Source organism: Ambystoma mexicanum, chromosome 1p (genome assembly GCF_040938575.1).
Source record: "Ambystoma mexicanum isolate Mex_15411 chromosome 1p, UKY_AmexF1_1, whole genome shotgun sequence".
Lineage (NCBI taxonomy): Eukaryota > Metazoa > Chordata > Amphibia > Caudata > Ambystomatidae > Ambystoma > Ambystoma mexicanum.
This window is the reverse complement of record NC_090921.1, coordinates 594854861-594877856: the sequence shown is the minus strand read 5'-3', so window position 1 is coordinate 594877856 and position 22996 is coordinate 594854861. Positions and strand designations below refer to the sequence as shown.

At 46.9% G+C, this 22996-nt stretch overlaps 1 protein-coding gene across 4 annotated transcripts in view; it reads right to left on the bottom strand.

The window, feature by feature from the left end:
* The window catches only part of LOC138576293 (zinc finger protein 414-like), a 659544-nt gene that overhangs the window by 371605 nt on the left and 264943 nt on the right, over positions 1-22996 (bottom strand). For all 4 annotated transcript variants that reach the window (XM_069649546.1, XM_069649545.1, XM_069649544.1 and 1 more), the window contains exon 4: positions 3177-3282. In XM_069649546.1, the coding sequence (XP_069505647.1) occupies positions 3177-3282 (106 nt within the window). The remainder of the gene's footprint in view (positions 1-3176; positions 3283-22996) is intronic.

Below are 22996 nucleotides of genomic sequence, written 5' to 3'. Positions count from 1 at the left end.
TTCCATTCGGGGCAGAGCTGAAAAAGCTCGGATGCCCTGGCAATCATGGCGTGGAAGGAGCCAATTTCGTCAGGAGGGGACGCCCGAGGAATCGGAGACGGGAGGTGAGTCCCGTCATCACCGCCGTCATAATCCGTCCCCGTCGTGGCCGCGTCTGTTCCCTGTTCTAATAAGGTCTTTGTGATGTTGTTCACAGGGCGTAGTCCAGAGTTTGGACACCTGAATATTCCCAAGCACAGAATTAATAAATTAACCTACGCTTGGTAAGTGTGTAGAAAGCATAATAACATGCTTTTGAAACTTTTTTCAGTGGCTGCAAGTTGTAACAAAGTGTTAATTGCTACTTTTCTCTCCTTTTTTCTCTTTTCCTTCCCCCCTCTTTCTCCTTATCAGCATGATGGGTGCTACACACCTTCTCTCAAGAATCCAATATGAATTGATTCAAGAAACTCACTTGTAAACAGGATTGAAGGAGTCACAATTTTTTGCTATAGTCCTGGTCTATAGATTACTAATATTAATTAGGACTTAATTGGTAAAATACCATTCATTTTAAAATTTGTAGTGGGATCACGTTGGTTCCCCTGATGAAGTTCTTATAGTTAGCATAAAAAACTGCTCCCATAGGACGAAACATGTTGGGTACGAAGCACTGTGATTCAATAACAGTGTCATAACAAAAGAGCTATTGAGTACGAGATACCTTTCGGAAGAAAGGAGTATGTGAATATATCCTAATATAAGGGTTCAATAAGTCCCTTGCTTTAGGTTAAGGGTTCCTTTATACATTAGAAAAAATTGTATAAAAAAAAGCCAACACAGTGTTTACACTACAATTGAATTTGTTTTTGTTTAAATTGTTTCTGAGATATTAATGTGGTAATTTTGCACTTTTTTGCACTTTGCACTTTTGTACTGCAAGGTCGTTCTTCCATAAGTAGACAATTGACCACTGAGGTTGTATCAACCACTTTAAAATATTGACCTGAAGTACAATTATAAATATGAATTTTTTGTATGTTTGTCGATGATTGTTTTTAACAACACCAGGTTGTAAAAAATTGTGTTTTAGAACTATATATGTGAATTGAAGTGATTGAGATATATATATATATATATATAAAAAATAAAAAATGTGTTTTAAGATTCCATCTGTGTGCTCCCCAGTACCTATTTGGTCCATGGTCTGGGTGTTTTCGGTTTGAAGGTGTAAAGAGGAGAGACTGAGGAGAGAAGGTTCTAAGGAAGAGTGACACGTTGGTTCTTTGGTTTCTGATTTCTTTGTTTGCTAAAAGGGCAGAACCTCTGTGTCTTGAAACTAGCCCATAGTCTCTCTTTTCGTTGTTGTTCGTGTCTGTTCCCGTGTCATCCCTCGGGACCGGGGAAGGCGACAAAGGCTGAGAAGGCCGTGAGGGCTGAACGGGCGCTGGATGAATTCTCCTCCTCTTGTTTGGTGGGCTTCCTGACGGACCCGGTTCAGCTGGGTCGTCAGTCGGGGGTAGGGGCAGTCTCGTCCTTATCTCTGTGCATAAGGCTTGGATTGCCGTCAAAATGGCCACCGAGTTGTCCTGCGGCTCAGGCTGCGACGGGCGTGGCGGGTGCGACGGTTGCTCCTCCTCCACAGGAACCTCGTCACCACCCTCACTCTCGTCGTCCCCCTCGTCGGGATTCCTCCCATGGGACCGGGCCTCTTCCAAATTCTCGGTCAGTTCCTTGTGTCCGTGTCCATAACGGCCACCGCCGCCCCCCTCTTTTTGCACCGGGGTCTTCTCGATGGGCTTAAAAGAGGATTCCCTCCGCGGAGGCAGGGAAACTCTGGGCCCCAAGGTCGCCTCCACTGGGGTAGCCTCCACAGGCTTCGCCAGGGCCGCAGCGACTCCCTCAATCAAGGCCTTGGCCGGGATCAAGGCCTTCACCACCTTGGGCGCACTTGAGGCCTTCACCTTAGGGGGAGGGTCACCGCCTCGCTCTCCTTGGGCCGGTTCCTTCGAGATCGACCGGGGCCTCTCCAGAAGCTTAGCCGGGTTCTCAGATTTTCTCTTCCCCGAGCAAGAGCATTGGCTCGTGGTTGATGGCATCGGTGAAGGTACGCCCTGCCTGGCAGCCGAGGAGCCCGACCGTTCGGCGCTCCCGGTGCCCGTGGACTGGCGGTGCTTTGCCTTCTGTTGGGCCCCCATCACCGGGGCGCCCTCACAGGACTTAGAAGACCGCTCAGACTTCCTTTTTCTTCTTACCTGCTGGGCTCTTGCCTTCCAGCCAGTTGGAGGGACAGGTTTGACGATCCCTCATAGTCCGATCCAACATGTTCATGCAAAACGCACAGTCCTTCTCCACGTGCGTTTTGTCCTCGTGGAGGCAGTATAGGCATTTCGAATGCTCGTCCTCCTTGAACACACTCAGTAGGTTGCATCCAGGGTAGATCCTGAACAGTTTGCCGGGAGTCGAGCCCTTCTCCTGGGCCATGATCCTCTCGTCCGCGGGGTAGGCCTCAGAAACCTCTGGAATCCTCGAAGAAGCGTAACTCGATGAAAACGTCACCCTTGAGGGGCGTAGAAAAATCTGAAACGGGTTCCCGTTGATCGGTAGTAGAAACAGTGGAGCTTGAGGCTCGATTAAATGGAAAAAATGAGACGAATCTCTTTGAAAAAGCGCAAAACGCAGTAAAAGCCCAAGAGCTGTAGCACAAGGACTCCCAACACTTGAACGTGCGGTAAAAATCTGAGGATGGCTGCCAGGGGCAGGGCTTGGGGAGAGGGCAGTCATTGGCTGGGGGCAGTATGACCCAGAGACCAGTGATTGGTTACTACTAGGAAAGACAGATCCGAAACTGATACTGATTTTTTCTTTACCAAGGATTCCCAGCCTGACGACGGGGAATATTCATGAGCATGTGAATCCATGCCAGATCCCATGCTGGAGAACAGAGGTTTCCGTAGCACAAAATGGAACACATAGGTCACAACAAAAATTGAAAGTAATTTAAGGCCTAAACAGCGAAGCATAATTCAGAGAACGATACCCAAGAAGCTGTATGTAAACCCCACAACTTGAGCTGTATTATCTGTAGATCTAAGCTATTCAGATACCCCCCATTAAATACACTGGATAGCACAATTCTCCCTAGTATCTATTTCACTTGGATTTTACGCACAAAAACACAAATCAAGAGCACTTACTTAAAATATCTGTTTGGCTTGTAGTGAGTTTTTAAGTGGGTCAGGAGGTCTTGCATGCTGGAGAGTACCTCTTTACACCCCACGGTGGAACAGCGGAACACCTTACCTAAGAGGGGAAGAACAAAGGAGAATGAGAAGGTAGTTTAGTTAGAAGCCGTGGGTGGAGCTTCTCTTAATGTCAGCATGCAGGGAGACTTGCACACTGAAAGTAAGTGGCTAGAAAGTATTAATTCAACTGTTAAAATGTGAAAACAGAATCTGTAAAACTGAAGAACGTTCACTGAATAAGGTCAAACTAAAAATCATTCATAAAAGAGAGGGAAAAGAAAATATTAGGAAAGGGGGGTTGGGAAAGAAATTGGGGGTGGAGGGTGGCAATCCCCCAAAAATGAGAAAAAGAAAAAAAAATTAACCCTTTAAATCACCGTAAAAAAAAATCACAGATTCCAAGATGGCCACCGGCGCAGGGAGACGCGTGTGAGTCGCGCTCCTACCTGGCCGTACAGCAGCACTACGTGAAGCATCGACCCTGAGGGTACCTGCCCCGAATATTTGCAGGCTATCACGTCCGGAGATACCAGACATAGCCTGAAAGGGAAATGGCCCCTGACGAGTGAATGAAGGTGACGCAGCGGGAGCAGAGCACGGAACACCCCTCCCCCACCGGAGCTGTAACTCATCTCACGCGGCCAGGTTGAAGAGGAAGGCCGCGCCGGGGACCGCAGAGGCAGCCGACATGGTCCGCTGGAAAGTGAAGCTGACGGCACCTCGGTGGGCCTGAGGGGCACGGCAGCGAAGTGGCCAGGCACCGGGCACAAGAAGCAGCGCGGCCGCGCCGGGGAGCCACCCCCTCCCCCTCTTGGGAGAAGTGGGGCCTGTATCGACGAGGACCCGGGCGAAGGCTGCGGGGTGCCCGAGGTGGGGAGTCCGGCGCTGCGGCGTCCCTAAAGGGGAGAGAGTGGTGAACGAAGGACAGCATGCGTGGGCGGAAGAACACCGCTCTCGATCCGAAAGCGTGGAGGGAGCTGGGATCGCGGCAGTGAGGCAGCGCACGAGAACGGCCACACGCTTCGGCCCCAAGGCAGGGGATCCCAGCGACTCAGCAGACCCACAGGTGAGAGGCTCCCGTCGCCGCCTCCTCCCCCGCAAAGAGGCATCTGGACTGGCTGAGTTACTGCAGGCGGGTGACCCCCTTACACCCTGCGGTGCAAATAATAAGGCCTGACTTGAGCAGCAGAGGAGGGGTAGTGAGGATCAGAGGGGAAGGACAGGACACTTTTTGCCCCAGGACCCTCGTCCAGCAGTGAGATACCATTACCCTGGACCCCAAATAAGCGGGAAAGATCACTGCCCACCACAGGCCTAAAAACATAAAACCTGAAGCGGCTTGTCCACCACAGGCCTAAAAACATAAAACCTGAAGTGGCTTAATGCCTAACGGGCCTACTGCAATCATCACGGGGTGGCCGGCAGAGACATTACCTGCAGGAACGTTACCCACAGGCCACAAAGGAGTGGAGGAATCTGGGCAGACCCGCGGCACAGCTAGAACAAGAGGGCAATGTCCAAAGAGGAGGGGAAGGGGGGGATCCCAACCGAACCCACAACCCCCCAAGCAATACTCGAGCATACTACAAATGTGGGCATCGGATACCCCGGTGGCTACCAGAGGCAGATTGCAGGAAGATCATACAATAGACCCCATCCAGACCACCTCCGGCAGCCAACCCCCGTCAAAGAAAGATATGCATGCCTGCTTCGTGGAATTGCAGGACAGATTGCAGGAAGATCATACAATAGACCCCATCCAGACCACCTCCGGCAGCCAACCCCCGTCAAAGAAAGATATGCATGCCCGCTTCGTGGAATTGCAGGACAAATTCATGTCGACGGTCCAGGACCAATTCGCTACAATAAGGAACAACATGATGCAGGCAGTCCAGGACATTAAACGGGATATAGCCCACTTGGAAGAAAGGACAGACACCCTGGAAAAAATAGTGCAAAATGCGGAAAACTAGGCACTTCAGAATATCGAAACTCAAGAACACCTAGTGCGTCTAACCCACAACCTGAAAATCCAGTGAGAAGATCTAGAAAATAGGTCCCGTAGATCGAATATTCGCATCAAAAATATGCCAGAATCAGTTTTAGACAAGGATCTTAAGAAAGCGGTTCAAGAAGTGTTCAGGGACATCATTGAAGCACACAATGCGGATAACATAGGGATTGATCGTAAACACAGTGGGCCCAAAACACACTGACGCACCAGGGGAAAGACCCAGAGACGTTCTGGCAGCTCTCGCCTCGTACCCGCAGAAAGAAATGATCTTAAGGAGAGCCAGGCAGCTTGATCAAATAAGGATGGACGGTGTAGACATTCAGTTATACCACGATCTGGCAGCATCGACTCTGGTAAAAAGGAGAGATATGGCCCCAATGATCAGGGAATTGGTCGCGAAAGAGATAAAGTACAAATGGACTTTCCCATTCGGCCTGCTGTTCGAGTGGGAGGGAAAGCAAAGGAGAGTGACCACCTGGGAAGAAGGGCTGCACATCATGGACATCCCAGCAGAGGAGGCACCAAACGGAGGCAGTAAGGCAAAGGGGGATCAGCAAGAGAGGCAGAGAGGGTGGGAAGTGGCTAGGCTGAAAAAGAAATGGAATGGAAGGGGAAACACCCAGCCGGCATTCGTGGAATAGGCGATTCTAATTAGCAGAACTATGAAAAAGGGCCTTATCCCCATCCAAAGAACTTCGAGAGGTACCCAATGAAGGGAATCGATTACAATTGCATTCAGCGGCCTGGCCGCGGTTCAGGAATGGACACACACACAAAGGTCTGAGGAAGATGCAGGGTTTAGGATCCCCCGCAAAATTAGTCTCGAGCCTACAGAGGGCAGGGAGCGACTGGCGGAACGCCATAGCTTTCATAGGTACCCGGGCCCTCCTCGGGAGCAAAGTTGATTCATTGTTAAAGGTTGGGGGACAGTTAGGGAGTTTGGGGGTGTAGGGAGGGGGGGCAAATCCGGAAGAGAGGTGGGACCACAGCACTCGGGCGAAAAGAGCAACAAATCTGGGCTAGTAGATATGGGAAAGCTTAGAATCATCACTTTAAATGTAAGGGGTCTGAGCTCCCCGGTGAAAAGGAAAAAAGTAGAGAGCCTGCTTAGGAGGGAGAAGACGGATCTGCTCCTGCTCCAGGAAACACATACTAGAGCCATGGACAGGGGGAAAGTACGTCTGAGAGGGTACGATGTACTGGTACAATCAAATGCCGTGGGGAAGAGAGCTAGGGCAATGATAGCAATAAAGGGGGGAATGGATGCAACCTGACAGACAAGCAGACAGACAAGGAGGGGAGATATGCATTCGCCAACATTAAGCTTCATAGCATCAAACTCACTCTGGCATCAATCTATGCACCTAACACGGGCCAAGATGGTTTCCTGCGGAATACTTTGGGGAGATTATAGGGGTTCGCGAAAGGAGAGATGATAATTGGGGAGGATTTTAACTTGGCTTGGCACCTTCAGACTGAAAGGAGCGCGGGGGGACCCCATAACCAGGGCGCACCTTCCGACCTCCTTAAATTAAAGATGGATAGAATGGCACTATGTGATGCATGGAGGGAGCATAAGGGTCACAACAAGGGCTATACATACTACTCGCACGTTCATAATACGATGTCGAGAATAGATTACTTCAGGGTTTCGGTTGGGATCCTTGGTAGGGTTCACGGAATGGACTTAGGTCCCATTGCACTTTCGGACCATGCCCCGCTCTGGCTAGAATTATCGGCCCCAGGGAATGAGGGAGGCCTATGGCATTGGAAACTGCCGCAGGATCTGCTATTGGATGCGGTAATGGGAGAGGCTATAAGAGACAAAATATCAGAGTTCTTCAAGCACAATGACACAGGTGAAATCCCACTGGGAACGGTATAGGAAGCGTTCAAGGCAGTAATACGGGGACATATGATAGCTCTGAAAGCCACTAGGGACAAACAAAGGCATGGATGGGAACGAGAACTAGAAAAGAAATTAACTGAGATCCGAGAAGTTATTGGTTCACCCCACCAGGAACCTAAAGAAGGCAATGCAACACACGCAGGGGCAACTGGAACTTCTCCGTAACAAAAAGGCACAGAAATCCCTTCTATACCTCAAACAAAAATTCTACATCAAAACCAACAAGGCAGACCGATATCTAGCAAGACAGCTCTCTGCAAAGCAAAAATCCATGACCATTCTAAACATCAAAAATGCACAAGGAGAGACACTAACACGCACCAAAGATATAGGGCAAACATTTAAGGGATTCTACCAAAAATTGTGCACAACAGAGCACCCTAATGAGGAAGAACAAGATAGATTCCTGCAGTCACTCCTCAGCCCAAAAATATCAGAAGAGGCCAAACTAGCGCTAGACTCCCAGATAACGGAAAAAGAAGTGAAAAAGGAAATTGCTGATCTTCCATATAACAAAGCACCCGGGCCAGATGGTTTCATGGCCCCCTTCTATAAAAAATATGCGGACGTCCTATCCCCAATACTAACAAGATTGTGAAGCTCCTTCAGAGAAAACAGGAATGTAACCCCGTCAATGAACGAGGCAAAGGAACTGGTGTTCCATAAACCGGGTAAGGATCCCTCCCTCCCCGGTTCATACCGACCCATTGCATTGCTAAATCTGGACTCCAAGATCTATACGAGAATTCTGGCGGCTAGGCTTTCCCCGCTCTTACCCTTCCTAATAAACCCAGATCAATCTGGTTTCATTCCGGGCAGGCAAACCCATGACAATCTTAGAAGGCTAATAGATCTAATAGAAAAAATAAACTTCACACATGCCCCAGCAATACTACTATCACTCGATGCCGAAAAGGCTTTCGACAGTGTGGAATGGTCCATACTCTTTAAAACCCTGGAACACATGGGATTCGGGAACCAATACATTAACATGGTCAAAGCCAACTATACCTCCCAGTCGATAAGAATAGCGGTCAATGGGGACGTCACGGAGAGGGTAAGGATCACTAGGGGAACAAAACAGGGATGCCCGCTTTCCCCCCTCCTATATGCTATATTTCTGGAGCCGCTACTAATCAAAATGAGGGAATCTATCCAAATTAAGGGGATTGAGATTATTGAGATGGGGATTGAGATGGCAGCAAGACAGACAACATAAGGTGATAGCCTATGTAGACGATATGCTCATAGCGTTAGAGGACCCGGCAAAAACATTGCCTCCTACATTGCAAATACTAGAGGCATTTGAGGACATCTCGGGCCTGAAAATAAATAGGAATAAATCAGAAATTTTACACTTAGCAGGGAACAGAGAAACACTGGAAAGGAGGCGGGATCAATAGGCCTAAAAATAGCGGAAGAGGGTATAAAATACTTGGGTATTACACTCACGCAGAGGGTGGGAACACTATACAAACAGAATTACCCCCTATTATTTGCCAGAGTGAAAAAAAACCTGGAATGATGGTGCCCGCTAAATATTTCCTGGTGGTGGAGAATCCAAAGCTGTTGTATTACTTTCATGCCCTCCCGATAACAATCCCCAACTCTTTCTTTAAGGCGCTGGCAAAGACTGTCTCATCATTCATATGGATCAGGAAACTGTCCCACGGCACAGAGGGGGGTCTAGCACGCCCACATTTCAAAAACTATTATCATGCGGCTCAACTATAGGTCCTGAAAGAATGGCTGGGTGATGACCAAAGAACGATCTGGGTGACCCAGGACAGGGCGGTAGCACAAACCCCCCTAGAAGAAGTCTTATGGAAACTCAAGCAACATAGACACCCAAACCTTTGAATTAGTGAGATCATGAAAGCCACTCTGACTCACTCCGGGGTCTGTTAGTCGAGGGGGCACGTCTCCGTCCCCCCTGATCGAGTTTTGGCTGGTGGCAGTGGATACTACTTTTTATATTCGACCACGAATATATCCCTATGGGATTTTCCCATTGTTCGAAGCTACCAACTTTAGTTATTTAATTCTCATAGCCTCGAAAATACCGCCGGTTTATTTAATTAATATGAATTCGCCGGTTGGTATTTTTTGCCAGGACTCGATTCTAAAATGGCGTTTGTGTTCTCTTCTGTGACTCCAACCCAAGTCGAGCCCTTTGTTCCACTTTTTGGCGGGCTTCTCCACAGAAGCCTCCAAAAGTGGTGTCACTCTGTCTGGGTACCACATGGGGTGTGAGAGGGGGTTTAGGCACCCTGGACTGAGTTCCCTTGGTAACTCACGTCACACTTTTGTGTGATTGGCCCAAGTGGTGAGCCGGCCGGCTCACCACTTAGCATGTTTGATTGACAGCTAGGCTGAGTGAATGGGGGTGTGCTGCATAAAAGTAGGGCTTTGGGGACTGGAACTTCAGAAGTCGCCACCGGACCTGAGAATCCGACGAGGGAGAAGCTGAGCCGACCTACCACCACGACACCACGGGTGGAGCCCTGCGGAACCGACTCACCACTTCCTGACGACAGAGAAGATCTCCCGGCTGGAGAGGCTTCTTCCCCTGACTGGTGGGCACAACCAGTTTACCTTCTTCTCGTCGCACCCCAGCCCGGCTTGTGGTCGAATTGCCTGTGCCAAGCGCCCCGGCAACAGGATAGCCACTTACCACTGGACCGCGAACTAAAGGACCGCTCCTTTTACCTGAGAACTCCGCGGCTGGTTTCTTCCCTGGCAGTGCAACGGACTCCTGTCTTCCTCCCCGACGAGATCCTCTCTTCCCCCGGACGAAGCACCAACTTGCATCCGCTGCCAGGAACAACTGCGCCCGCTGGAGTATTCTCACCACTTTAAGGTACCGTATCCGCCAGGCCTCCCTTTCTAAAGATTGCTACAAGGTAATAATAACCCCTAAACCTTCTGGACTGGGCTGGCCGCCTTGACCTTCTAACTGGTCCCTTTCTTTTGGTCCAACTCTTTTTTTAACCTTTGCAAGACTCTTGTGCACTGCAACCGTGTGACCTTGGACACATTTCGTTTGATCCTCTTAAAGTGGATCTGGTCTACTGAACTCTAACTTCACGGTTTTACTTTGCCTTCCTCTCTTGTTGTGTTCTTGTAAAAGTGTTGGGATCGGTTTCAATTTATTCTCTGCTTTTCTCTCCCTTTTAAAACGAATTATTAGAGTGCCATCTGCGTTAAGCGCTCACCGCTGTCTGAAAATAAGTGGGACTTTACTTAAGACTTGTCTAATATTCTTTTAAGGGAGTGTATATCTTTTAGTGACTGTGTTCTTGAATTGCTTACTATTAGTGCCTGTGTGTTTTTCTAGATGTGGTTTTAAATAAATAATTATATCTCTTTTACACCAAGACCTGGTCAGTGTTTACTTGTTCCATTGTGTTCTTTTGACCTATTGTGAATACTCTGTATACTGCCTAACTCTTCTTGAGGGAAGTCTGACTGCTCAGCCACAGCTACCAAGTGAATCTGTATGGTACAGACTGCTACCAAGTGGGTTTACTGCCAAACACCTGTAGTCTTAAATCTTTTGCAGTGGTCCCAGAGGGAACTGCACAGGTTTCTGCCTAACAATGCTCTGCACTTGTAACGTTTTGTTCTTATTGTATGTGTAACCTGTTTTATGCTCCAAGCTGAATGCGCCCAGATAACTCAGGGTTAGACCGCGCTACACAAATAAATAAACTAAACTAAAAAGGCAATGAGGAATCCCTCAGGAATTTTGCAGTTATTTGTATTTGTATTTATTGTTTTATATAGCGCCTTAATCCAAGGCGCTTTACAGTTAACAACAAGAACACATTAAACATGGAATAGTAGAAGCAATAACAGTAAACATGAATCGAACCAGAAAATCGGCATGTAGAACAATTTACATAAGAAAAGGGGAATGGAGAGGAAGGGGGTGGGAAAGGAGGGAAGAGGGAGAGAAAGTAGTTAGTAAAGTGAAGAGTAAGAGAATTTAAAGGAGAAGGGAAAAGATAAAGAGAACAAAAAGAAGGGTACTAGAGGGAGGGAGAGAAGTATCAAGTGATTTTTGGTACAAATATTAGTTGTTACCAATACACCCTGAACCAGATTATATATGGAATTATAGCATAAATCAATATGTTCTTTATAAAACAGAAAAGTTGCAGCAACAGTGTACAGGAACATATCAGATTTATATACATTTAACTGACTTGATGATACATTTGTAACTAAAGGTTTATACAAGGGGTTTGGATGCTTGCACCTCCTGATTGAGCTGACCATAAGTGATGAAGAGCCTGTCAGAGTTCCTGAAGCGTCTGGTTCTGTCAAAAGAGAATTTGGGAGCTCTTTTGACATCAAGTCAGTAATACCCTCACTGCATCAGAAGGTGAGTTTGGATTAAACATAGGAAAACGTTTTTTCCTGAGATACAAGCAAATCTGAAAAAATCTAAGGAAACAAAGCTAGATTCCTCCTCAACCAGATATAGCTAACACGTTGTTCTGTTTTTTCTCTCAGTCTTCTTGACACATCCCCCTTTATTAAATGTGATCGCTGACTGATTTGATATGTGCACATATTTGCATAAACTATTGTAATTGTTAGGGAGAATTCTCTGAAATGTGCTAATTTCTCTTAGAGACTCCCAGCACTTTTGCTGGACTTGACTTTTAAAATGTTTAACCTTGAGAGAGTGAGACCTTTTTCCCACTCTCCCATGTATTGTTCTGTGATTTAACACTGTTTCTTTTTGGTTTTGGAATCTGACAAACTCTATAGGCATCATCTTTGAATTGTGACACACAGCACCTTCAGTGCAGTGGCACAGGGACGTCTCTTAGATTCCCCAAAGGTTTAAATACCTTCTCTTGGATAAACTACTGTTTCCAAGAGGAGTAAAGTGAAATTGACTTTACTTACAATTTGTAACTTTCTAGACCCAGCACACACTATCTTATCATAGGGTGCTGGAGTGCTTACTTAGTATCCCCTTGTCTAGTTTCTCATGTACCATTTTTATGTTACCCTTCAACAATCAATGGCTGGTGCCAGTGGTTTACTCTGAACTATCATTGGGAGTTTTTACAGCGGCCTGCGTTCGCAGGTGCAGTAAAGCACCCATGGGTGCCCATTTTGTCAAAATGGCCCTGGTCTTTTTTTAGCCATTTATTGCTGGAAAGGTCCTTCTTAAGATTTACTCTGCGCACCAAACCAGGTTTGGTCCCTTTATTCGTTTTGTCTTTGACGGGATTCACGGGTGAAGCCCACCTCTGGCTCCATATCTGGCAGGGCAGGAAGTGAGTGAAGTGCCCGAAACTCCATGTGCTTAATCCCCTTGGTTACAGGAATGCACCCAAAGGTGATTGGTCGGCTGGCTGTCTGGCAAGGACAGCCACCCTGCTGTGTGATTGCCAGCTGGGCTGGAATGAATGGGAGAAACCTGCATAAAAGGCGAGGGCTTTTTGGATTGGAAGAGAGTGGGCCACTGGATGAAGGAATCCGAAGAAGAACTTGGAAGAGACGCTTGCTGCAACTCCTGAACCGCTGGTTTGCCCGGTGAAGCCCTGCTGCTGTGCTGAAGCTCCGAATTAGTTTCGACTAGAGAAGCCATGCAAGGAGGACTACACCCCTTGAGTTGGTGGGACCAATCAACTCCAAAGTGCACTTGTTTAGACATCCTCTCGGAGCTGGCTGTACTTCCGCTGCTGCTAGAACCGAAGTGCCAGGGAGAGGAACAACTAACGGAGTGCATCACTTTTAAGATGGACCCGATCTGCTGGAAGATCCCCCAGGACTCCCAGCAAGCAGGACTGACCAAGCCTGAGCCACCTCAACAGAGTGCTGGACCGCAGATGCGAGGAAAGTCCAGAGTGGTATCCGTGAAACTGCCGTGGTGCTATTTGCTGAGATGCAAGGAGCTGAGGCTGCGAAGTGACGCTGAATAGACTTTTGTACTTTTCTGTCGCCAACCGCCCCATTGTGTTGCAGGAGTCCTCAGAAGTCCTCCCTCTTGTCCCCACGACTGAGGCACAGGAACCAAAGGATCTGCAGAGCCACACAGGAACAGAAGCCAGCTGGAACCATTTCTTCTAACCAAAAGTACTGTACAGTCTAAGAGAACGTACCGCTTATTGTTGTAGCATTACTTGATCTCAGTTGAGACTTGTCTTGGTTGCTTCTGTAGAGTTGCTTGCATCTTCTACCCCTCACAAGCCTCCCAGCTTGTGGCCCTACATTGATTCTACTTTTTCTACAAAGACTTCTAAAACATTGTGCAATACTTTTATTCACCTACAAGAAGTGCTTCAGCTCACCTAGACATTTGTCCAATTGACATTGGCTGGCCTGGATCCCTGAATAACTCTTCTTTCCTCTGACATCATGTTTTACCTTTCCTTCTAGAAAGAGGTTAACTTACTTTGCATTGGGAGTTCAAAAGTACTTACCTGCTTCAGAATAATTGTGTGATCTCTTGTTCTATTCTATAACTTCCTCTGACATACTTTGCAGTATTGCTCTGATCTAGAGAAGCTAAGAGTGTGTATGTTGGAGTGTATTTGTGCGTTACTGATATAGTGCCGCTTCTGAAGAAGGCTTATTCAAACTGACCGTTAAAATAAATAATAATTGTTTCATCAAGAAACCTTGAGTGTAAGTGTTTATTTGGATACTTGTCACTGTGAATCCTGTGTAACCACCCTAATGCTCACATTGACCCCTCTTGAGCAGACTGCTCAGCCACACTACCAGCCTGTGTAGTACATACTTATACCAAAGGTTGGGTTCCTACTGCCAGGAGGACAGGGTTGTTGTAAGGGTACTGCTCCAAATCTGGCCCAACGGTAATAAACACATATCTCTTGCAAAATGGATTCCCTACACTAATTGTTAACCTTGACAAAACCATATTGGCAAAACAATAAGCATGTGCAATTGTGTTGGCTTTTCCGATTGACAATATCCAAAGAGATAGATCCTGATCCTTTGATGAACACCAACAATAGAGAAACTACTAGGCCACAGGATTTTCACTGAGTCGAGTATAAGAGTAGAAGTTGATGAACACAATGTGTCAAGAGCGAAAATATACTGTAGAAAACTTTTTCCATTGAAGATATTCACATTTACAGATTACAGTGCTGGACGCTAAAGCCATGAATAAACATTTGATCAAATATATCAAAAAGAAGGTGCCCCATAAATGAATACCACTCATAAAGGTCTTTTGGTGTTCCTTCTGGCCAATATGACAACAAGCAGGGAAGCAGACCTCCACAATACCTAAATTCCACAGCAACAATGATTTTAATGGCTTGTGTGTCAACACATAAAGCACCACGTTCAGATCCAACTAAGGATGTGGTGGAATCTGAGGGAAAAGATGCTGCAGCCAGTCAAAATTACCCTTTATAAAACGGTTACAAAAAGAGAGGCATAGGTATGAAGCAAGAGCGGCAAGGCTAGCCTTTAAAATATCCACCTAGACCAGACTTGTCCAACTAAGTACTGAATGACGGAACTTGTTCGAGCAATAACTGCCTGTCTAAGCATCAATAGCAAAATCTGTTCAATTGGCTGCAATACTGTGTTCTTGTCAAACTCTTGAGAGCCGCCTGTTATTCTGCGATAAGGCCAAGTGTCCAAATGTCAGGAATCATGCTGTTAGGATCACGTATTGAGGACATGGGGGAAACACACAACCCCTCTGTTGGCTGTTCAGGACTCTCCACTAAGGCAGAAACACAACAAACTTTAGACAAAGTAAATAGATCTGAGAACCAGAGTTATCAGGCCAGTGTGGGAATATGAAAAAGAGAACAATTTACTACTTCTCTGAACTTCCACAAGAACCTCTGCCTCAAGGGGACTGGAGGGAAAACATTTTCCATTCAATTTTCTTAAGAAATGGAAATGCTCATCGAGTCCCAGAGAGAGTAGATCTTTGTAAATATTCAGAATGCATACAGCAAGTTCTACCAGTTGCAAATAGATTCACAAGCAGGGGCTCCCAGAACTAAAACAAGGGGAGCAGGACCGTCAGGGGCAGCTCCCACACATGGCCGGATATTGTAAGCTTCACCATTGCAGACTGGTTGCCTTCAAGAAGATTCATTTTCCTTAGCTTGCTCTCACAAAGGTATAACTTTAAGGCACCACTGTGGAGAATTTGTTTACCAAGAAAACTGCCTTTGTGGTGCCTGAGAAGCTCAAATCTTGTGTGTTCCTTGCACAACACATTGATATTCATGATTGAATGCAGACGGCCCATAAATGAGGGATGTGATAGCCTCCCATAGTGGATCCTTGGCCAAAGAAAGATCATCTCTGGTTGTGGCTCCTGCAAACGGGCGCTGGGAGTAAATTCAGGTTAGCTTGCTTTTGATTCCAAAGAGTCTCTAATTGCCCCTCGTGTGGAGGCGGAACCTGGGCACAGCCATTACACACAAAGCCACGAGGTCCAGCAGGTGCTAAAACCACAGGATGTTTTGCTAGCTCTTGAGAAAATTAGCAGTTATTTGCATGATATCCCAGATCCTCTGTCAGGTAGGGACAATATGACTAGACTTGTGTCCCGCACATATCCTTTGTACCTCAGTCTCTGGGATGGCACAAGTTGCAACTTGCTGATGTGGGCAGAAAACCCAAGCTATGGGCAAGAGACCCACCCGAGCCTGGGACGACACCTGCAGGCTGCAACCTGGCACTGACCAGTTGTCAAGATAAAAGGTAGGTATACACATGAACACCCTTCAACCTGAGATGGGAGGCCCCTGTTGTCATCAATTTTGTGAAGGCAAACAGATTTGGATCGCTTATTCATCTCCACCTCTCTCAGCCACTAATAATACTGTCACACCATCCATATCTGATCACTCAATTGTTTCCACCACCATCATCTCCTTTCCACCCTCTGCCCTTTCTTGCTTCACCTATTCTAAAAGGGACTTTTAAACCTTAAGCCATTCCCCCCTTTCTCTCTGACCTACAATTCTCACTCTCCTCCACCACACCTGATGCCTCTTCCACCAACACTGCCTTCTCCAGCTTCTAATCGCTACTACATGGCTCACTCACTCTCCTCTCACTTTCCACTGCTTACTTTCACCCCTAAGTGTCAGCATCCTCAGCCATGGGTCACCCCATTTATAGGCGTTCTCTGCATAGACATGCGTCGGTCGCTGCGCAAATGGAGGCGTATCCACTCACATGAGGACATGCAACTCTACTCTGCCTTGAACTCTAGCAAGTCCACTCTTGATAGAGAGAAAAGGGAATTCTACCTAACCCTCACTGAATCTCATTCCAACCATCCTTGCTGGCTACAGGGCCCCCTAAACTTACTCCTCACTCCTCCTAAATGTGATTATCAACTCCACTCTCACAGCTAATGACCTAGCTGAATACTTAGCTGCAAACATTTCCAGAATTAGAAACTCTCTCCTGACTTTAATCACACTCCCTCCTCCTACATTTTACACTCTGCCTACTTTACCACAGGGCTTGCAAAACCTACAAGCCCGCTCACATTGGCGAGGAATCTTTACAAAGGGCGAGCACCATTTGCATGTTACTCGACCTTGCTGGAGAGAATGGGGATGTCTGAAATTCTTATTTGGCATTTACTGCACACAAGCTTTGTTTGCAGTAAATTGCAAATAAAGGTTTCACTGTGTATGGCTGAAAGCATGTCACCAAATATGCATTGTCATTATGGTGACATGCACTATTTTACAGAAAGTACCGGTAAATATTTTGTCACCCGTCACCATGGGGCAAGTGGATTTGTCTTAAGTTGAGTATGTAAATGTAGGAACTTGCCCTGCAGGTCTGGTGGGATTTAGAAGAATTTGCAAAGCCTGTACCATCATCCTCTGCATCTATGTCCCACTTTAGTCTCACTAATACTGACAAAGAGCTGTCTCTACTGATGAAGGCTAACCCCTCTTGTGCCCCATCAGACCCTCTTGTCCTCAGCTAGTCAAGCCTATTACCCCTTTAGTAACCTCTTACTTAGCTGAACTCTTCAACCTGTCCTTGGACTCAGTTTTTAAAACAGCCACTGTCATCCCTCAGCTAGAAAAGCAAGGTGCTGACCCAAACCTACTGGCTAAATTTCGCCCTGTGTCTCTCCTTCTGCACTACTCTAAAGAGCCCAAAAGGGTAGTGTTAAACCATCTTAACAATTTCTTAGACATCCACATCCTCCAAGACCCCCACAAGCAGGTTTCTGCTCTTGCACTCAAGGGAAAAAGCTCTCATGAATGTGTCCAACTTCATTGCCTCTGATAAGCACTCCAACCTATCCTCCATTCTAATTCTCCTTGACCTGTCTGCTTCCTTTGACACTGTTGATCAATCTGATCTCCTTAATATTCTATTTCTTTGTGGGATTCGTGATCGAGCCCTTACCTGGATTGAATCCTACCTTGCAGCTTGCCAATTATCTGTCCCTTGGAGCAACACCTCTCAACTCACTCCTCTAACTGTTGGTGTTCCACAAAGCTCTGTCTTGGGTTCGCTTCTCTATACACTCTACACCTCTGCTCTTGGGGCACTAATCTCCTCCTTTGGGTTCTCATACCAACTCTTTGTGGGCGACATCAAAATATGTTACTGATTCCTGAACTCTCCTCTGATCTCTACATCAACATATCAAACTGTCTCTCTCTGCCATTAAATATTGGATTGCTTCGTGCTCCTATGTTAAACTCTACCAAAACGGAGGTGCTCTTCCTGCCACAAGTTCACTCCCATCTCTTCCTCTGTCTAGCCTATCTAGTTCCCACCAGAAACTCTCCCCTACTCTTCTTCAGCTAGAAACCTCAGGGACATCCAGGACCCTTCCAAACCTTCTCTACTTTCATCAACAAAACTGGAACAGCAGCTCACCTCAACCTCCCAAATATTAGGAAAATCCGGCACCTCCTTCCTTTCAAATCTGCCACGCCTCTCTTAACCATTCTCGTCTTCTCTAAACTGGAAAACTGTGCCAGCATCCTCTTTGGTCTCCCCAACTATGCTTTCTGTCCTCTCAACAAGATCATTACTTTCGCTACCAGGACTCTTTGAACTACCTCAATTCACAACTACTTCCTCGTACCGTCACCAGGCTGGATGGCTGACGATGCAAAACAGGGCCAGATTTAAATTTCTTCTCCTGGTTCACAAATGTATCCACGGTAAGGCACCACTGTATCTATCCTCCTCTATCCAACTATACAAGCCTTCTCGTAATCTTTGCTCTGCCTCCTCGACTGTCGTTGTGGCTCCTCACCCTCCCTTTCCTTCCTCTCGCATCTGCTGCTTCTCTCTTCTTGCTCCACTTGCATGGAATTCTCTTCCCCCAGACATCTGAGAAACAGTCCAGAGGGGTTTGTTCAAAAACAAACTAAAAGCCTACCTTCCTCAACTCTGAGTTACGCTCTTAACTTACCTCTCACCTGCCTACTAGCTAAAAATGTTCCCTCACGTCTAACTTTCCTCTGTTCCTCACTTCCTCTTGCGTCAACTCTAGCACTTCACCCATCATGGTCACATCCCGAGCACAGCTGGCCATACCTCCTACCTGCACTGAAAAATGCCCAATGTTCATTGTCCTCAATCTATGTATGTCTACTTCTCTATTATCTGCCGTGACTGTTCCATGTATTCCCATCCACAACCTGGTCAGAATGTACCTCAAACTCAACCCATTGTAAGAAGCTCACAGCTTCCCGTCAAATCTGATTTCCTATCTATTGTACATTCTTTTGTGACCAAAAAAGCATAGTTTCTCCTGTATATAAATACATCATTCATTTATTATTAGAGAACGAAAGGAAGGAACTTGTATTGGAACTAATGCTCCCCCAGACAAAAACACTGACATTTTCCATGTGGTTGCCATATTGGGATGTGTAAATAGGCATCTTTCAGATCTACTCCGCAAATCCAATCGTCCCACCGGTGAGATAATTGTGCGGCACTGTCATACTTAATTTTTCTAGGAACATATTGAAGATTCCCACTAGTAAGGGGAAAAAACAGTGTTTACAACTGCAATCCAATAGTAAGACCCCACCTAGAACATCAAACAGGAGGATGCAATGATACTCTCCGTTGAACTGCATGAAAATACAAAGGGTAATGGTTATTCAACCCCTTTACTACAACTTACTGAAGAGAGAACTATATCACTCCCCACTCAAGCAGAACATTTATCCCCAGCCCCATGCCTCATAAATGAAACCAAACTGCAAATCGATTTCTCCCTTCAGTAGACTTAGGGGATGTAGAACCTAATTATGTGGAGAAGAGGATTATTCCCTATAATCGGAGTGAAAGGAACATACTCTGAGAATATGAGACATGATAAAGGATCAAATACTGATGCTAATACACTTACACTAATGATTAGCTCAGTTGTGGGTCCCTTAGATTCATGTCTATACTGCCAGAGATAAGGGCAAGAACTAGTTGAATTGTGTAAACTGCTAAAATATATGAAATATGAACTGGGAGAAATGAACGACAAAATTATCGATCTAGAAGAACAAGTTACTTCTTACCTTATCACGTTCCTCCGACGTATTCCTCATCTTTGATAATTCGTCTCCAGCTTGCTGGACTCGGAAATTTTTTCTCAGTAGAGGGCGCTGCGCGTCCACGTCCGCCGAGTCGATGTCCCTCGACAGCCACCGTATCGGGGCCGACATCACCATGCCCATAAATAGCCACGCGCGGCGTCCGTTGCTCAGTTCCGTTTTGTAGCATAAGATAAGTCATGCCTGAATTGGTTATTGAACTTGAAGGAACGTAAGCTGCAACCACAAGGGAAGTATTACTGCGAGGATGGATGGGAGGGGCGATAAGGAATACGTCGGAGGAACATCCCATCGAAAGAAAGTTACAAGGTAAGAAGTAACTGGTTCTTCGAAGGGATTGTGTTCTCCGACGTATTCCTTATCTTTGATAGACTCCCATAGCAGTGGCATGTAATTGGAGGTGGGAGTAATAATGTCATGTATGCCTTTTAGGAATGAACTGAATGTAGTACGGCTTTGCCAAATCTGGTCTCTTGACTAGTGGAGGAATCCAGGTTGTAAAATCTTGTGAATGTATGTGCGGACGACCATGTGGCAGCCGCACATATGTCTCGGACCGGTACCCCTCTTTGGAGGGCCAAAGAGGCTGCGATACCCCTGGTTGAATGAGCCCTAAGATTTTGTGGTGGCTCTTTCCCTGCCAGTTTGTAACATTCCATGATGGCCAAAATGATCCACCTGGAAATGGTCTGTTTTGTTATGGGTAGTCCCAACTTGTGACCTGAGTATCCTACAAACAGTTGGTCTGCTTGCCCAATCCTAGCCACTCTGCTGATGTAAAAGCTTAGAGCTCGCCTTGGGTCCAGCCTATGTAGCCTTTCTTCCTCTTTCCCCGGATGGGGAGGAGGGTAGAACGAAGGTAAGGTAATTTTCTGAGTGATGTGAAATTCAGAAACCACCTTTGGGAGGAAATTAGGCTTCACCTGTAGGACAACTTTGTCCTTGTGGAAGATTGTATGTGGGGGTTTACAGGAGAGAGCTTGTAGCTCGCTCACCCTCCTAGCAGATGTTAGTGCTACCAATAGGACAGTTTTAAGAGTAAGAAATCTCAGCGAACAAGAGTGGAGTGGTTCGAAGGGAGTACCCATTAGGAAGTTTAAGACTAAATGTAAGTCCCATAAGGGAGCTTGGAATGGTCTTGGAGGATAAACATTAGTTAATCCCTTGAGAAATTGTATTACTAGGAGTAGTTTGAAATACGATGGTTCCTCCGCAGTGCGCTTGAAGATTGATAGCGCTGCGAGATAGCCTTTTACACTGCCAACTTGAAGGCCTGAGTTTGCCAAGTAGAGTAGAAACGATAACACTGTTGGTGTACCACATGAAAAAGGGTCGTTATTCTCCTCTCGACACCAGCTGCAAAATTTGTTCCAACGGCAGCGGTATAAAGACTTTGCTGCTGGCCTTCTGGCCGAAAGCAACACCTCCATGACGTCATCAGGGAGGTCCCAATCCTTGTACCTCACCCTTTCAGAAGCCAAGCATGAAGGTTGAGGGTTCTGATGTCTGGAAGGAGAACCTGACCTCCCTTCTGTGAGAGAAGATTCTCTTTGAGTGGAAGGCAGATTGGAGGGCAGATGGACATATCCAGAAGGTCCGGGTACCACGTTCTCCTGGCCCAGTCCGGGGCAATTAGGATCATGGTTTTCCGGAATCTTCTCAACCTCCTGATCATTTGAGGAATAACAGGAACTGGTGGAAACGCATAAAGGAGTGGGAACTCCCAGTCCACTACGAACGCGTCCCCTAGACCTCCTCTCGGGGGAAATTCCCTTGAACAGAACAGATCGCACTTCCTGTTGGTGCTGGTGGCAAACAGATCCACCTGAGGGGTTCCCCAAAGGGCAAAGGTCTCTTCAAGGACTTCCTGAGCTAGCTCCCACTCGTGGGAGACTGTGCTCTGCCTGCTCAGAGCGTCCGCTGTCAAGTTCTTCTCTCTGGCTAGGTGGACTGCCGATAGAGAGATTCCTTCCTGAATTGCCCAAAACCAGAGATGCATTGCCTCTCTGCACAGTGGCAGTGACCTTACGGCTCCTCTTTTGTTGAAGTAGTGCATGGCCACCGTGTTGTCTGTCATTATCAGGACATTTCTCCCCTGTACTGATGGCAGGAAAGCTTTCAGCGCTAGACTGATTGCTCTCAGCTCTAATAGGTTGATGTGTAGTCTGGACTCTGATGGAGACCAACGACCGCTGATGGTCAAGTCGTTGGCATGGGCTCCCCACCCCGTGAGTGAGGCGTCTGTGACTACTGTTGTCTCCGGCCATGGTTGCCAAAACAGTTCTCCTTTCAAGATGTTCCCTGGATGGGCCCACCATTGCAGGTTGCGGGCTACCTTATCCGGAATCCGGAGGAGATCTGTCATTCTCCCTGAGAATTGCGACCACTGAGTTCTCAGTGCCCACTGAAGAGTTCTCATTCTCAGGCGAGCCTCTGGCACAAGGAAGATGCAGGATGCCATAAGGCCTAGCAACCTCAAAAAGTCGAAGGCTGGAAGACGTTGGGCATTTTGAAACTTGGTGACCATCTGCAGAATATCTTGAGCCCTCACCTCTGGTGGCAAGGCTTTTCTCAGGGAAGTGTCCAGGACCGCTCCAATGAACTGGAGTCTCTGTGATGGTATCATCTGTGACGTCTTTAAATTGAGGGAGAAGCCCAGTTTTTGAAGGAAGTGGCAGACATAATCTAGCTGGATCTGAGCTTGTTCCGAAGATACAGCTCTGATCAGCCAATCGTCCAGGTAGGGGTAGACGTGGATCCCTTCCCTCCTTAGACTCTCAGCCACTACCGACATTAGCTTGGTGAAGACCCTCGGGGCGGAGGTCAGCCCAAATGGCAGAATTCGAAATTGATAATGAGAGCTGCCAATTGAGAACCTCCGGTATCTCCTGTGTTTGAGATGGATTGGCACATGGAAATAAGCATCCTGAAGGTCCAGAGATACCAGCTAGTCCTGGAGCTGGAAGGCCTGAAGGATCTGAGAGAGAGTTAGCATCTTGAACTTGTCCTTCCTGAGGAACTTGTTAAATTCTCGTAAGTCCAAGATGGGTCTCAGTCCTCCGTCCTTCTTTGGTCTGAGAAAGTATGGGGAGTACCAGTCCTTGTTCCTCTCCGCTACAGGTACCGGTTCTATGGCACCTTTCTCTAGCAGGTCTACAATTTCCTGCAAGAGGAGCGGGTCTGGAACTTTTAGAGAGCTGTGCCCCGGTGGATGACTCTGAGGGATGTGTAGAAAGGGTAGGCAGTAACCCTGGGCAACTGTCTC